Source organism: Nelumbo lutea, chromosome 7 (assembly GCF_056320005.1).
Source record: "Nelumbo lutea isolate HS-2025 chromosome 7, American lotus-T2T, whole genome shotgun sequence".
In the NCBI taxonomy this organism is placed as follows: Eukaryota; Viridiplantae; Streptophyta; class Magnoliopsida; order Proteales; family Nelumbonaceae; genus Nelumbo; species Nelumbo lutea.
Window position 1 is genome coordinate 15,216,962 of NC_142690.1, and position 14,316 is coordinate 15,231,277.

The 14,316-nt window shown below is 31.9% G+C and overlaps 1 protein-coding gene across 1 annotated transcript; it reads left to right on the forward strand.

Annotated features, from left to right (window-relative positions):
- Positions 1 to 5,917: 5,917 nt before the first annotated feature.
- On the forward strand, positions 5,918 to 9,479 carry LOC148845274 (uncharacterized). Its single transcript, XM_088953743.1, has 3 exons — positions 5,918 to 6,363; positions 7,495 to 7,563; positions 9,240 to 9,479. The coding sequence occupies exons 1-3, from the start codon at positions 6,144 to 6,146 to the stop codon at positions 9,323 to 9,325; spliced, it is 375 nt and encodes a 124-aa protein (XP_088809869.1). The 5' UTR covers positions 5,918 to 6,143; the 3' UTR covers positions 9,326 to 9,479.
- Positions 9,480 to 14,316: the final 4,837 nt, after the last annotated feature.

A 14,316-nucleotide genomic window follows, 5' to 3' on the forward strand; every position in this document is an offset into this window, starting at 1 on the left:
AAAGTATCGGTATTGAATATTGTATTGGACAATTCAGATACACATACAGACACATTTTGGAAAGGGATGGATATAAATGAAAAATATGAAAGAATATATTATAATTAATATACCAGAATATACAAAGATAGATATATCCAATGTATATTTTAATGGTATATATGAAAGAATATATGCACCTATTGTATTTTAATTACTATATCAATTATTTTTATTTTACTATTTTAATGTTTTAAAATTAACAAAAAGTCAACTAAGTATTAAATTTTCAAATGAAAATTAAAATATTAATTAATAATTTATAAAAATATAACCTTAACTTAAAGTATATCAAATTTGTTAAAATTTATAATATGCATACCATATACAAATTCATACTTTTTAATTACTAAAATAATTATTTCATTATTAATATTATTATTTATTTAATTTTTTAAAAAATAAAAAAAAATCATTTCTTGAACTAAATGTAGATTAATGGATTTGGTAGATTAAATTTAATGTTATATTCTTGAATATTTTATAAACAATACTTTTGTGTTTTGTAAATACTAAATATGTTGTTATTACTTATTAATATAAATTAAAATATTAATTAATAATTTGAAAAAATATATAAAAATTTTAAGACATATCATATGCAAATTTATAAATTTTAAGTATTAAACTAATTATTCTATTATTAATTTTTCATTTGTGTAAATTTCTTAATATAAAAAAATCATCTTTTTATATAAATATGGATTTGATAGATTATTTATTCTATTAGTTTATAAAATACTGTTTTTGAATATTATTCTTTTGATTTTTTTAGTTAGAACTGTAAAATATAAATGTGTTTTTGTTTAAATTCCATGTAGAGACAAAAAGTTAATAAAATTTAAGAAAAAGCGCACACAGCTCAGTGTTTTAAAATCACATTTAAGGTTTAAGGCATTGAACGTGCTCTAGTGACCTGAACTCAAATTATCATGCATGCATTTTTATAGAGAAACATAACAGGTCGATGTATATATCAGATAATATAATGTGATACAATCCAATACACATCTGTATTGCTACCGATGGGATCGTTATAGGCCAATACTGCCCTCGAATAATTAAATCCTTGGAAGGAAAAGGAAAAGGCATGCTGAACCAAATAATGAGTATATTATCAATTGAAGTATTTAGCAAGAATTAATCCAAATTCCAAAACACTCTGTGAAGTTGTAATCCTAATTAAAATTATCCAAACTGATGCAAAGGTGGTGGAGGCACACCCCAATCACCCTCTCAGCCATGAAAATCTTAGTTTGGAACTATTAAGAAGCTCCTCTTCTACTCTCCAAGACTAGATGCGACACTGGAAAGTCTCAAAAGTTCTACAATTCTCTAGCAAACTATAAGGGTATCTGGGGACATCTGTCAGACACCTCTGCAAAACCATCTGTGATGAAATTACTGAATTTAGTAATTCTTAATTTTAACATCCCATCCAGTGTATTTGATTGGATATATCAACACAATCTCTTCCAGTAATGAAAAGGATGGCATCACTTCTTTCTCAGCTTCGCCATTATGTCCAATAATGGTGGATCAAAGTGGCCTAATGAAGTGATATAGAGTTTTCTGGTACGTGAAAGATTGGATGATTGGTCAATTATGTACCACTGATTGGCTTCCCTTGTACCCTCATGCCAATGTTTTTGCATCTCCAGCCATAACTTAGTTTGGAAGGAGTACAAATGTAAATTTGTAGAGTGTAAAATCTTATATTTTGTATTATTTTGCATGTATTTGTATTGTACATATTTGCATTTGTACTCTTTCCAAACTGAGTCTTATTGTTAAGGTTGCATTTGACATTCTAATTAATTTTAAGCACTTCTCTCCTTTTTGTAAGAACAGATCAGCGCCCCACATGCACTTCTCAATGTGTATTGGGAACACATTCCATATTTGTCATGGGAAAATGTTCCACCAATACACATGAAAAATGAAGATTAAATTAGGAAACTAAGGCTGCATTTGGCATTCCTTATTTTAAGGACCTACCTCCTTCTTGCTGTTAAAATGCCCCATAAACACTGAGATTTCAATGCCTACACCCTCTGATCTGTTTAAATTGGTTTCAATTTAGATTGGTTCTGACCTAAACTTGATTCATGGACACCTGTATTCTTATATTCTATCAATGAACCGGATATTGTTTCAATCTAGCCTAATCCAATATAAACCCATTACGGATGAACCAGGTCCAATCCAATCCAATAAACACTTTGGACCGTTAAGTCTAGACTGGTCAAATTCATGACTTATTGATCTATCCAACCCATGCAAATTGATTTTAATTTAGATAGGGTCCAACTCAAAACTAGTCCATTGACACCCCTAATTGCACTTAGGTTCATGGGGGACATTCTCCTTTGTAGAATGCATTTACACTAAGGAGACAAATGGTAAACCACATTGTAATTACTCATGAGAAAACAAATTAAATCCCATGAAAGCTAAACGAGGCAAAAATGGCTACATTTTGCTTAAAAGTAATATAGCAAAAGCTTATGTCCACGTAGCTAGAATGGGATTTTATTTTCAAAATCATGAGTTATAAAGTCCTAGCTATTTTGCATCTTTATCAAGCACTCATTATCCTCGTCAACTATAATTGTTCTTATTAATGGCTATCCTAGCAAACCATTTACTGGTTGTTTAATTATCATTTATTTTGAATCTCTTTCTAGCCTTTCGCTTCAATAGTTATGTTCTTAGGATTAACCGTCTATAATGTTTGTTGATGACTTATTCTAGTTTGGAAGACATCTCTTGTGGAAGCTAAAATTTTGAATGAAGCTCTTAGTACTTATTATAGATGGTTAGGGGATGGTTAGGGTAGGTAATTAATTATAATAAGGCCATGTTTGGGAGTATTTAAAAACAAGTGCTTATTTAAAAGTGGTGCTTATTTGAGCCATTAATCACTTATTGGTATTTGGGAAATAAGCCTGAAATAAGTGTTTATTTTTAAGCCCAAATTTCTAGCTTTTTTAATTCAATTTTTTCTTCCAAAATTATCCCTAGCTAAATTTTAAAATACCACTTATAAAATTATCTGTACTTGAATTTTATAAAAATACTTTTACAAAAGCACTTTTATGAAAGCTCTTTTGTAAAAATATTTTTATGAAAGCATTTTCCTAAAAGTGCTTTTGTAAAAAAGCTTTCATAAAAGTACTTTATTAAAAGTGCTTTCATAAAAGTTCTTTCATAAAAGTACTTTTATAAAAAGTTATTTTATAAAAGTGCTTTCATAAAAATACTTTCTTAAAAGTGCTTTCAAAAGATATATTTTGAAATTTTGAAAGAAAATGAAGAACAAAATAATCACAAATGCCTATTTAAGTGCTTATTAGAGAAAAAGACTACCAAACGCTCAATATAAAAAAGTATTTATAAGCATTTAAAAAAGTTAGATGCCAAATACAAATAGGTTCTTATTTGAATAAGCACTTAATTTTAACTTAAGCACACCCAAACATAGATTAAATCAGCTATCTGCAAATTTCTTCAATCTTGCTTTCAGGTTTGTCCCCTCTCTAGCGTTGACAAGTACGTTGGCAATTCTCTCTTGTTTGACTGCTCCAAAAAGGATCATATGAAGTTTATAATTGAGAAGGCCAGACACAAACTAGCTAGTTGGAAGACATGATTGCGAGTTGCGACATGCAGGAAATTCATCAAGAAAATTCCTCGGTGCTCAATTTCATACACCCCTAGAATTTGTAATTCAGTTAACCATACATTGGCTCAATACGGCATATCATACCCTAGGTCTTATGTTTTGGTATCGTCAAATTTTTCATTTTTATTTGAATACGGTGTCAATAAATCGACTAGACTGGTTTTAGGTTGGACCCCCTCAAATCAAAATCAATTTGAAGGGATTGGACAGACGAATAAGATATATTGAATTGGACCCATACAGACTAAAATGGTCCAAGTATTTATTGGATTGGATTGAACCTGGTCTGTTCATAAATGGAAATCTAAATTAAAACCAATTTGAATAGATTGGATGGTCCAGACATTAAATTGGACCAGTCCAAAAATGGTCCAAAATATTTACTGAATCTGATTGAAGCTGTTCCATTTATAATAAACTCATATTAGATGACCGGATTGGATTGGATAAAATCTGGTCCAATTGACACCCCTATATATTTGAACTCGATCATGGGTGATTAGTCAAGCTTGAATTTATGTTGAATGAAATTAGTCCGTGGAGTTTGCTATAATGTTAAATGCACCTACTTTGGGCAGTTGTCTGGTGCATAAAATTTAATTGTGATGGAGGTTAGGGGTGAGCATGGGCCAGTTCGGTTTGATTTCATGGAAGAACCTGGAATCTACCCTGTAGGGGTTGGTTCCAAGTTTTTGGATCTAGAAAACCTATTCTGTGAAGGCCGGTTCAAGGGCCTACCAATGGAACCAGTATTTTCTTTACACTCCCCCTTCACAAAAAAAAAAAAAAAAAAAAGAAGCATGTTTTTTAAAAACTTGATTTTTAATAAATGTAATATATAGTTTAAAACTTATATTACCTATATTGATTAAATTGGATAACTTAATACGTAGATTATCATTATATGGTTAAAAAATTATAAGTTAAATTTAAATATTGTAAATATTAAAATGAAAACAAATTATCAAATGAGACCACAGCCTTTGTAACCATGAATGCTTGGGTTCAAATCTTCACATCCCCAAAAATATCTTGTGGTTTATTTTAAGACAAGTTTGGTTCTAAGGCAGATCCCAACAAGATTAGTTCCACCAAGGCCAACCAAGGCCGGTTGATCAGATGGTTCAGTTAGGATAAACCCCTAGACCCTGAAACCATCCTGGGTGGGGATTAGTTCTATGAATTTGGAATCAGACCTTCCCTATAACAAATTGGATAGGATCGGTTCAAGACCAATTTGAAGTTGGTTCCATTTGATTTTGGATAAAACCTACCCATTTGCTCACCCCGACCTAATAATGAAAGCTATGATGAAACATATATCGACTCTTATAGTAGTACTGCTTGAATGATGGAAGACAATTATTGCAACATGAGGGACTTGCAGCCTCTCTCTCTCTCTGTTATGTGTGTGCATATATATGTATGTGTGTCCATGTAAGAGTAGGAATTGTTAGCTTGACAACAAATAACAAAGGAAGAAGTTCTAGGGATTCAGAAGGCCGAGGGTGAAACTCTAGGGTTTACAAGCTGAGTTTATTAAGTTGTCCTGAAGTCATAGATGACGATTTTAGAACATTATTGGACTCCATTTTGGAAATTTGTTTTGTTAATTAGTTTTCTTTTATGTTAATGCATGGACTTTCAAATGGGTAGTTGATGATGGAGTTTTCTGACATGAACAAAGCGCTACATCTAGGCCAACACCCCTAGAATTTTTCAAGGAAGCTAAAAACCTTGTTGATGACATGGGATGGATTGACATTCCAAATGGCTTCGTTGCTATTTGGATTTAGAATCTCTATTGCTCTTTCTTAGTTGTGCATTAATTTCCAAGAAAATATATATATTAGTTGTTTCTAACACTCGAGAAAAAAAAAATCAATAAAGTAAGTTTTCAGAAAGAAATAATGTATGTTATTAGATAAAGCTCAAGACACTTAAAATGGAGTATGGGATTCGACACGTGCTTGTCATCTAAATATGTGAGAATATATGGACTTTAGATCAACTACAAATCAGATGTGTAAAATCCAATCACAAGCAAACATGCCATTATTAAGCAGAAGCTGAGGTGTCTACATTTGATTGGATTTTGTAGCACATTGTTTTGGCTTTGTTTATAACGTAACAGATCCAAATATAGATGCCCCAGAACATTTGCTATTTCTACACGATTCTTGTTCATGGGTTGTGGAGCTTGATAAAATGACAACAAACCATGTGTACTGTCCAAAAGGAGAAACTAAAAATAGAGAAATAATACTGATAATTCCTTAAAAAATGACCGACAAATTCAGCTTTATTTTGAAAACAGATCCAAAATAGAATTCTATCTCATATATAACTATCTGTCTCTCACAACTTTACTTTCTGAGAGACAGAGAAAGTGATAAAGGGAAAGAGAAGGGAGAGAGATATGGAAATGTCAAGGAGAGTTTTGGTGTCGACAATTTTGTGCATGGTAATTGTGGCATCAATGCTAGACAATTCGGAGGCAGAACACTGCCTGTCGAACTGCTACAGGGCTTGCAACATAGCATATGAGTTGTACGACTGGAGCTACATTTCGTGGAGCAAATGCGCTCTACAATGCACCATTAGTTGCATTCGTAACATCAATTTTGATCTTTCTAAAGGTGAGCTCACTTCATTTTGCCATAAAATATTTATCTATACATGTATATACATATTCATGTATGTATTACATCATCCAAGTCAAGGTTTAAAGCATCGATACGGTTGTGCTAGGATCTTCTCAATATGCCCCTATAGAGATTGTATCGAGTCAGACCATGGTTCAGAGGGTAGTTGGGATTTAAACTGACCCTTCTGAGCCGGTTTTAAAATAAATAAATAAATAAAACATAAAAAAAAGCCCAAACAGGCCGATACGCCCTACCGGCATATTGGCCTGTATCAATATTTAGAACCTTAATCTAAGCCTTCTCCCAACTTGACCAATCTTATTTTCTATCAATGGATTGAAAATTATTGATATAATCTGACTCAATCCAATATAAATCCATTACTGTTGGACCAATCTAACAAACTCTTTGTACCATTAAATTTGGACTGAATTGATCCGTCCAAATTGATTTAGAACCTAACCCAAAACCAGTCCGTTGACACCCCTAACTGGCTACATGAATTCCTTTTCACCATTCTAGTGTCTTCAATAACATATCCATTGTCAAATTATCGCCCTATTCATACTTTTTTTTCATCGATCTCCAGAACCCGAAAAGAAAATTTCTTTTTCATAAGCCCTAAGTGTTTATTTTCAAAAAGTTTTGCAAATTCATAAAGCATGAAATACTTGTCCTTTCATAATACACAAATTTATCACCATTATACACTAATGCAACATTGTTTACGTCTGGAACTTAGGTCCAATTTTTATATTTTACTAATTGGATCCAAATCAAATCTTATCCTTTATTTATATATATATATATATATATATATATATATATATATCATATTCCAATCTCAATTCAGATCTATTGCAAAAAACATTTTAAATAGCATTAACAACTTAATTAAACTAATAAAACTGATTAACATATATACTATATGTTATATATAGTATAAAAATATGTATAGTGTAAATACATACAAAATAATATAAAATATAATGTTTTGTATTCCACAAATTTGTATTAATACTCCTTCCGAACTGAGCCTTATGAGTTATCAAGCAAAATTGCTATATGCTTCATTTAATTTGTTTACGTGTTGATCTTAATGTTCTAATGTTTGAATTGCAGTCCCATCTTCATCCGAAAAAACAAAAGAAGCGTTATACAGTTTGTCGAAGGGTTACATTCCAAATGAAGGTAATCATTCTTGACCATATACACTAGTTTGAATCTCTAAGTTCAAATTTTTTCCACCTTTGCATTTTTCTCTTTGTCATCATATTTTTTAACATCGTAGAGGGGGAAGACACTTTACCCATACTTTGACTCATGTGGGAATGAGTCTCTTAGAGAAAATGGGAAAATGCAGACCACGTTCATTTAGGTTTCATTTGAAGTGATTTATTTCCTTTTTGCAGTTCATAACTCAGAATTGATAAGGGTATTTTAACTACAAAAGGGAGATAAAATAAGGAATGTCTTATGCAGTCTTAGATGGACTAAAAAAATTGATAAGGGTAACTGGCCTAAAACCACTTTTGGCCAAAAGCAACCTGCTGACCTGGGTGATCAAACTGTCAACCCATGATCTGGACAACGGTTTTTGTCTATCTTTTATTTTATTTATTTTTTAATTTTTTAAATTAGAACAAGTCAATTATTCAAACCGGAGGATCGAACCGTTTGACCCAGGAATCAGTCCCCAAAACGATTCCGTATCGGATCCAATTTTTGTTCTTTATCTAACTTGACCACTCTTCCGTATCCGTATCTAACTTTTCAGTCTTACCTGTGAACCCCGAATTATGTCAAGCAAGCTAGCTTTCCTCCCGACCCAAGTTACACCAGATCCTTTAATTTGGGGTGGGGAAGAAAAAAAGAAATTAAAAAATGGATGAGATATTACTCTTACTCCCCGAATTATGTCATCTCTATCTCAAGGAAGATAATAATTCGAAAAGAAGATTTGATAAACTTGAAAATCTGCCCTCATGTTGCTATGGTATGTCACACAATTACATTCCTTTAGTTGTGTGAATTGTGAAAATTCAATCCCTCTAGCATCTAAATTAAAGGGTGCATCATACCCACTTCTAAGGGTGTTAATGGACCAGTTTTGGATTAGACCCCGTTCAGTTTAAAAATAATTTGGACGAATTGGACGGATCAAAAGGACATATTAGATTGGACCAATCTAGTCTAAAATATTTATTAGGTTGGATTGGACCTGGTCCATCCGTAACAAATTTATATTGGCTTGGGTTGGATTAAGCCAATATCTGATCCCTTAATATAAGATAAGAATATATGTATCAATGGACTATATTTAAGTTGAAACCAATCTAAATCAAAATGAATTTGAATTAATTGGACGGTCCAAACATTAAATTGGACCGATCCAAATTGGTTCAAAACATTTATTGGATTGGATTGGACCTGATCCATTTATAATGGATTCACATTAGACTGGATTGGATTGAACCAAATCCAATCCAATTGACACCCCTACCCACTTCTCTCCAACACAGAAGCCATCATGGAGTGCTCCGATCACAGTCACTAAGATTATTATCTAGTGTCCCCCATAGGCCCATACCCATAAGAGAAGTTAAAAGGAGTTTTTTTTTCTCCTTGAATATTAGGATAACATTCTTTACCCTTCACTTCTCCCCAGATTCCCTTAGAGTTCACTACTTTTTAGCTTAATTTTCCTTTGGCTCCATCCATCTAACCATAAATTCGATCAGTACTTTGTATAAATCTCCACCATTATAATTTTAATTCTTTGTTAGATGGATATATCAATTGCAATCCCATACCTAAATTTCTATATAAACAAACTTTAATTCTCTCTTTTGCTGTGTTATTTGCAGATGGACTTCCTCAAGAAATAGCGCAAGAGATAGAGATAATAAAGAATGAAAATCTAATTCCTCCAAACATCACCAAGACACACTAAGACAGCTCCTCGATTTCTTTGTTACTCCTCTCTCTTTATCCTCTTCTCATCAATTACTGTAATGAAATATAATAAAGTCTCCCTCAATTAATTCTAGCCTACTTATAACTTTCATAATTCATTTTAAAGAGTAATTCATGGATCATTTGGCAAACATACATGTCTTTATTAAACATAGAGGAATGAGATCCTTGTCTACAAATCAATTAATAAATCATGTATAAATAAGAGTATCAAGACATGTTGAAAAGGAAGCATACTTCGTTAATTATCCATATGAAAATTCCATGCAATGATGGTACGCTCAATAGTATTGGCTCCCATATTATATGTCCCTTTCAATGCGTTTTTCTTAAAAGACTACTCATTTATTCAAACTGTATACGTTACTTGTGTTTCATTCAAGATATAAAATTTTGATATAATATGCTCAATTTTTTTTTTTTTTATTAATCACTGTCTCACACACCCATAGGGTTGTCACTCTCTTTGGTAAAGAGTAAAAATCAATTTTCTTACAAGCGAGATTTGAAACCACACCACAACAACTGGGACAATTCACCCAGAACATCAACTGGGTACCCGTCAATTGGCATGATATACTCAATATGGGGAGACTCACATACACCTGTTTAAAGAGAGTCTTGAGAAATATTATTATTTAATGAATAAAGTATATTTATATTATTTTAAAAAGCATTGAATGGTCTTAAGAATATTTATAAAATTTTCTAAGGATAAAATTTATCTCTCTATATTTAAATTATTAAAAAAAATAAAAAATAAATAGGGTAATTGGTTCTTTTAATATTAAATGAATTAAAAAGAAATAATTTAAAAATAGGGGCTCTAGCGGATAAGGGCAACTTTTTGACTGAATATAAATAAAATATAATATTTTTATAAAATAACAAAAATAAGATAACTTTTTTTTTTTTTGAAAAATATCAAGAAAGGGCAATGTCATCTTTCATCGCTTTCTCTGCGTCTGTATTCATTTGAACCTGAACCTTACAACTAAATCGGAGCCAACCGCGGAGCCGTCCAAAACAATGTAATCACATGTGTTCCTCATTGATGTACAGCACCCTCGACCAGTTAAACGATCTGACCCGTTTGAGCTTCAAACTTTTGCTCGCAATGTTAACAAGAATCGTCGAGAGCCGTTGGTAGAAAAACGTGATGTAAAGAGGGCCGGGGCTGTGCTCGGCTCGAGGTTTCGTTAACGAAGGAAAACTTCTGCGTCTGTATTCATCCTCAACCTTGTCAGCGGAACCGACCACATTATCGGAGCCAACCGCAGCTGGAACCCTGGAATCAACTATACACTCTGGGAGCGGAACCACGTCTGTATTCATCCAAACCTCCTGTCAAGTTTCCAAGGATTCAAGCATATAAGAACTTCCCTATCTCTTGCTTCTAGAGAAATTTAGGTCTTCAGAGCTCGAACACCCACATGAAAAATCTTCAAAAGAAACCTGAGCGAAGGGAGCTCCACCTACAGTGCCTGAATACTCAAGATCATTCGCAGAGTTTCCACAATTGCTCGTAGCCAAACCAAACGGAGAGGGGGAAAGACGAATACAACGTCCTGCCGTCCTGGTACTGGTTTCACGGACCGGATGCTTTTGTCTCAGACCTTTCTTTATTAAACGAGAGAGAGAGAGAGAGAGAGAGAGAGAGAGAGAATTTCAGGCGTTTCAAAAGAGTTTTGGTGGAAAATTCTCCCACAAGAAATGAACAGTCGTGGCGCTGCAATGGTCAGACACAGTCAAACAGGTAATGCATTGTAAAACAGTAGCGATTTCATGTAGCACGCATCAGAAAACAAATGCGAATCATAAATACCGGCCGTTAGATTTAAGGTGTTCGTGGCACAGTGGGGACAACCGTGTTTGTGTTTCGATAATACTTCACCGGTACAGTAAGGGAATTCCAACCTCCATCACTAGAGGAAGGGCAGAGGAAGACAATGAATAGTGTCACTGTCCGTTGATATTTTTCAAAATAATTTATCATATTTTAGTTATCTTATAAAAATATTATCTTTTATTGATATTCAGGGCAAAAAGTTGTCCTTATGTCCTATCTAACATTTAAGTTATTACCTTTATGTTCATTGAATCCTATATTTAAGTTATTTTTGCTTCTTCTCGTCGTTAATTTCTATTAATTAAATTTATACTTAATAAATTAATAAATTCAATAACATAAAATTTTATACTTTTAAAATCTACCTAGCAAAAATAGTGTTTTCATCTAGGTTGTGGTAAGAAATTAAATCATTTTGGGTCAACTGTGAGAGTTCATGTTGTCACGACTAAATAATAAAATTAAAAATAAATAAAATTAAAAAAATTGAGAACATTTTTAACATACATATTAAACAATAATAAGTATGATAAATAAGAAATGTTATTATTAATGATGGAAATGGGATGTAAAATTTAAAACCAATTGGAAACAAAAATATTTTTCTATTCTCTCTCATTAAATCATATATTTAAGATATATTTTTCCCATCATTAAATTCTTATAATAATTAAATCCACAATATTAATTTTAATAGTATAAAAATCAATATTTTGAAAATTAATTTGAAAACAAAACCATTTTCTTCCCTCTCAGTGGTGGACAAGCAATTCGACCATCTGGGGTCAAATGGATTAATAAATAATGTCATAATTAAATCATAAAAAGTTAAAATAAATAACTATGAACTATAAGAAGTACTTTTATTAATGATAAAAATTGAATGTCAAATTCAAAATCTACCTAGAAATTAAATGATGTCATAGTCAAATAATAAAATTTTTAGTAATAGAAAATACAAAGAATCACAAAAATTAAAAAAAAAAAAAGATAGAGAAAATTTTGGGCGCATATCTAATGTTATATATTTATTAAAAATAAAATATTGGGTACATCTCTAATGTTGTGCATTCATTATACTAAACAAAATAAGTTTTATACATAAGAAATAATTTTATCAATGATGGAAATGTAATACAAAATTTAATGTCAACCTGGAAATAAAAAATATATATATTTTTAGATTGTGGGTTAGTGGTTTGAGTCAAATGATACCATAAACACAAAAATTATAGTCAAAGTCGGTTGTACATTTAAACTTATATTGCAGGTTGACCTAGAAACCAACAAAACTCTAACAACCGGTTGTACATATCAAATTATAAAAACCTTGCCATGTCATTGGAGGCTTATGCAGTTGTTGCCAACACGAGACTTTTAGTCCATATTGGACATACCAAAAAACATACACCAAAAATAGGTTTTCAATTTCTCTCACACTCCCTTTGTCTCTCAATCTCCCTCCCTTCTCTATCACTCTCATAATCATCTCTCAATCTTCCACTCCCTTTGTCTCTCCCACTCTCTCAACTTCAGTCTATAGACAAATCAAAACCCCTCTCACTCTCTTGTTCTCCCTCAATCTTTCTCATTCTTCTCTCTCACTCTCCCACTTGGTCAATTTCTCCTTCTCCATCAATTCTATTATTCTTCAATTGGTGTAAATTTCATAACCAAGTGTTTCTTGTGAATTTTTATCAAATTAGTGTAATAATTTTTTAACCATACCAAGTTAGTCCCATGTTCTTTTATATGATTTGATTAATATCATATAAGTGTGTAAAAAAATAAAACAAATGAGAGAAAGGAAGTGGGAGAGAAACTGAAGGAGAACAATAAAAATTAAGGGAGAATGAGAGATCGACCAAGAAAGAGAATGAGAGACATTGAGGGAGAATGATAGGTAGAAAGAGAGATAATGAGAGAAATTCATATAGAGAACGTAAATACAGAAACCAAAAACCATTTTTATTTCTTTTCAAATCACATAGTAGTTGAGCAAAAAAATGTGACTCTGAGTGAGAGAGAGAGAGAAACTAAAAACCCTTTTTTTTTTTTTTTCCAATCACCCAACATGATAGGGTAATTTCAGTATAAGCTTTTGTTGTGTTTAACATGGATTAAGAGTCTCATGTTAACAACAACCACATAAACCTCTGGTGACATGGTGAAGGTTTTTATAATTTAAAATGAAGAGTCAGTTGTCAGAATTATGCTGGTTTATGGACCAACTTGTAGCCTAATTTTAAATGTACAGCCGGCTCTGACTATAATTTTTCCTAATTTAAAACTAATCCAGAAGCAACGCTATTTTCTTATCTAGATGGTGGATCAATGATCCAACTTTACCAAAAAAAACCCATGATGTAATAATTGATTAACAAATATTTATGTTTATTTTTAATCTTATTGTTACTTTTGTTGATTTTTTATTTTTATCTTGACTATGATATATCTAAAATTCAAGTAATTAATATGAAGAAAATTTTCTCATGTGCAACACATGTACTTAATTACTAGTAAGATAATATGGTTGTATGAAATTTTGCAAAAAAATTGAAAATTAAAGGTAAAATGCTCAAAGCACCATTACGCCCCGTCCACTGTATCAGGGTGTATTGATATTTTTAACGTACGTGTACTCCTGTACCACAAGTTGCAACTCCTTAAAAAATGTAAGTGTAATTTCTGTTTTTTTTTTTTTCTTTTGTTAATCTAAGTGTAGTTTTGATTGAGTAATAGATGTTAGGACTGTAAGCGAATTCAACAGAATCAGATATAGGTATATCCAAATTAAATTTAATTTATATTTGAATTTGAATCAAATGATCTAATTAACAATAATGGTGTTATTAGTGACTTGCATGAATGAAGGTATTTTGAAATGGAGAAATAAACCCTAAAGACAAAAAAGCTGTTTAAGGCATGGTTTTTAAAACTGACCTGGAGATTGAACCAGTCAGGGGTCCAGTTACTGGGTCAAACGGTCCAGTAACTGGATGCTTCTTCGCATTTGAGGGATGCTTCTTCACATCCAAAAGGGAGAGAGAAAGCAGAGGTTGAAAACTGAAGCAAATAAGTGCTAGCTAAGCCAACCATGACTAGAGATAGAGTTGAGA

Bases quoted from the DNA above. Each gene is read 5' to 3' on its own strand.
- LOC148845274 (XM_088953743.1), top strand. From the start codon at position 6,144: ATGGAAATGTCAAGGAGAGTTTTGGTGTCGACAATTTTGTGCATGGTA. The intron at 6,364-7,494 runs GTGAGCTCACTT...TTTGAATTGCAG, and splicing joins CAATTTTGATCTTTCTAAAG to TCCCATCTTCATCCGAAAAA. The intron at 7,564-9,239 runs GTAATCATTCTT...TGTTATTTGCAG, and splicing joins GGGTTACATTCCAAATGAAG to ATGGACTTCCTCAAGAAATA.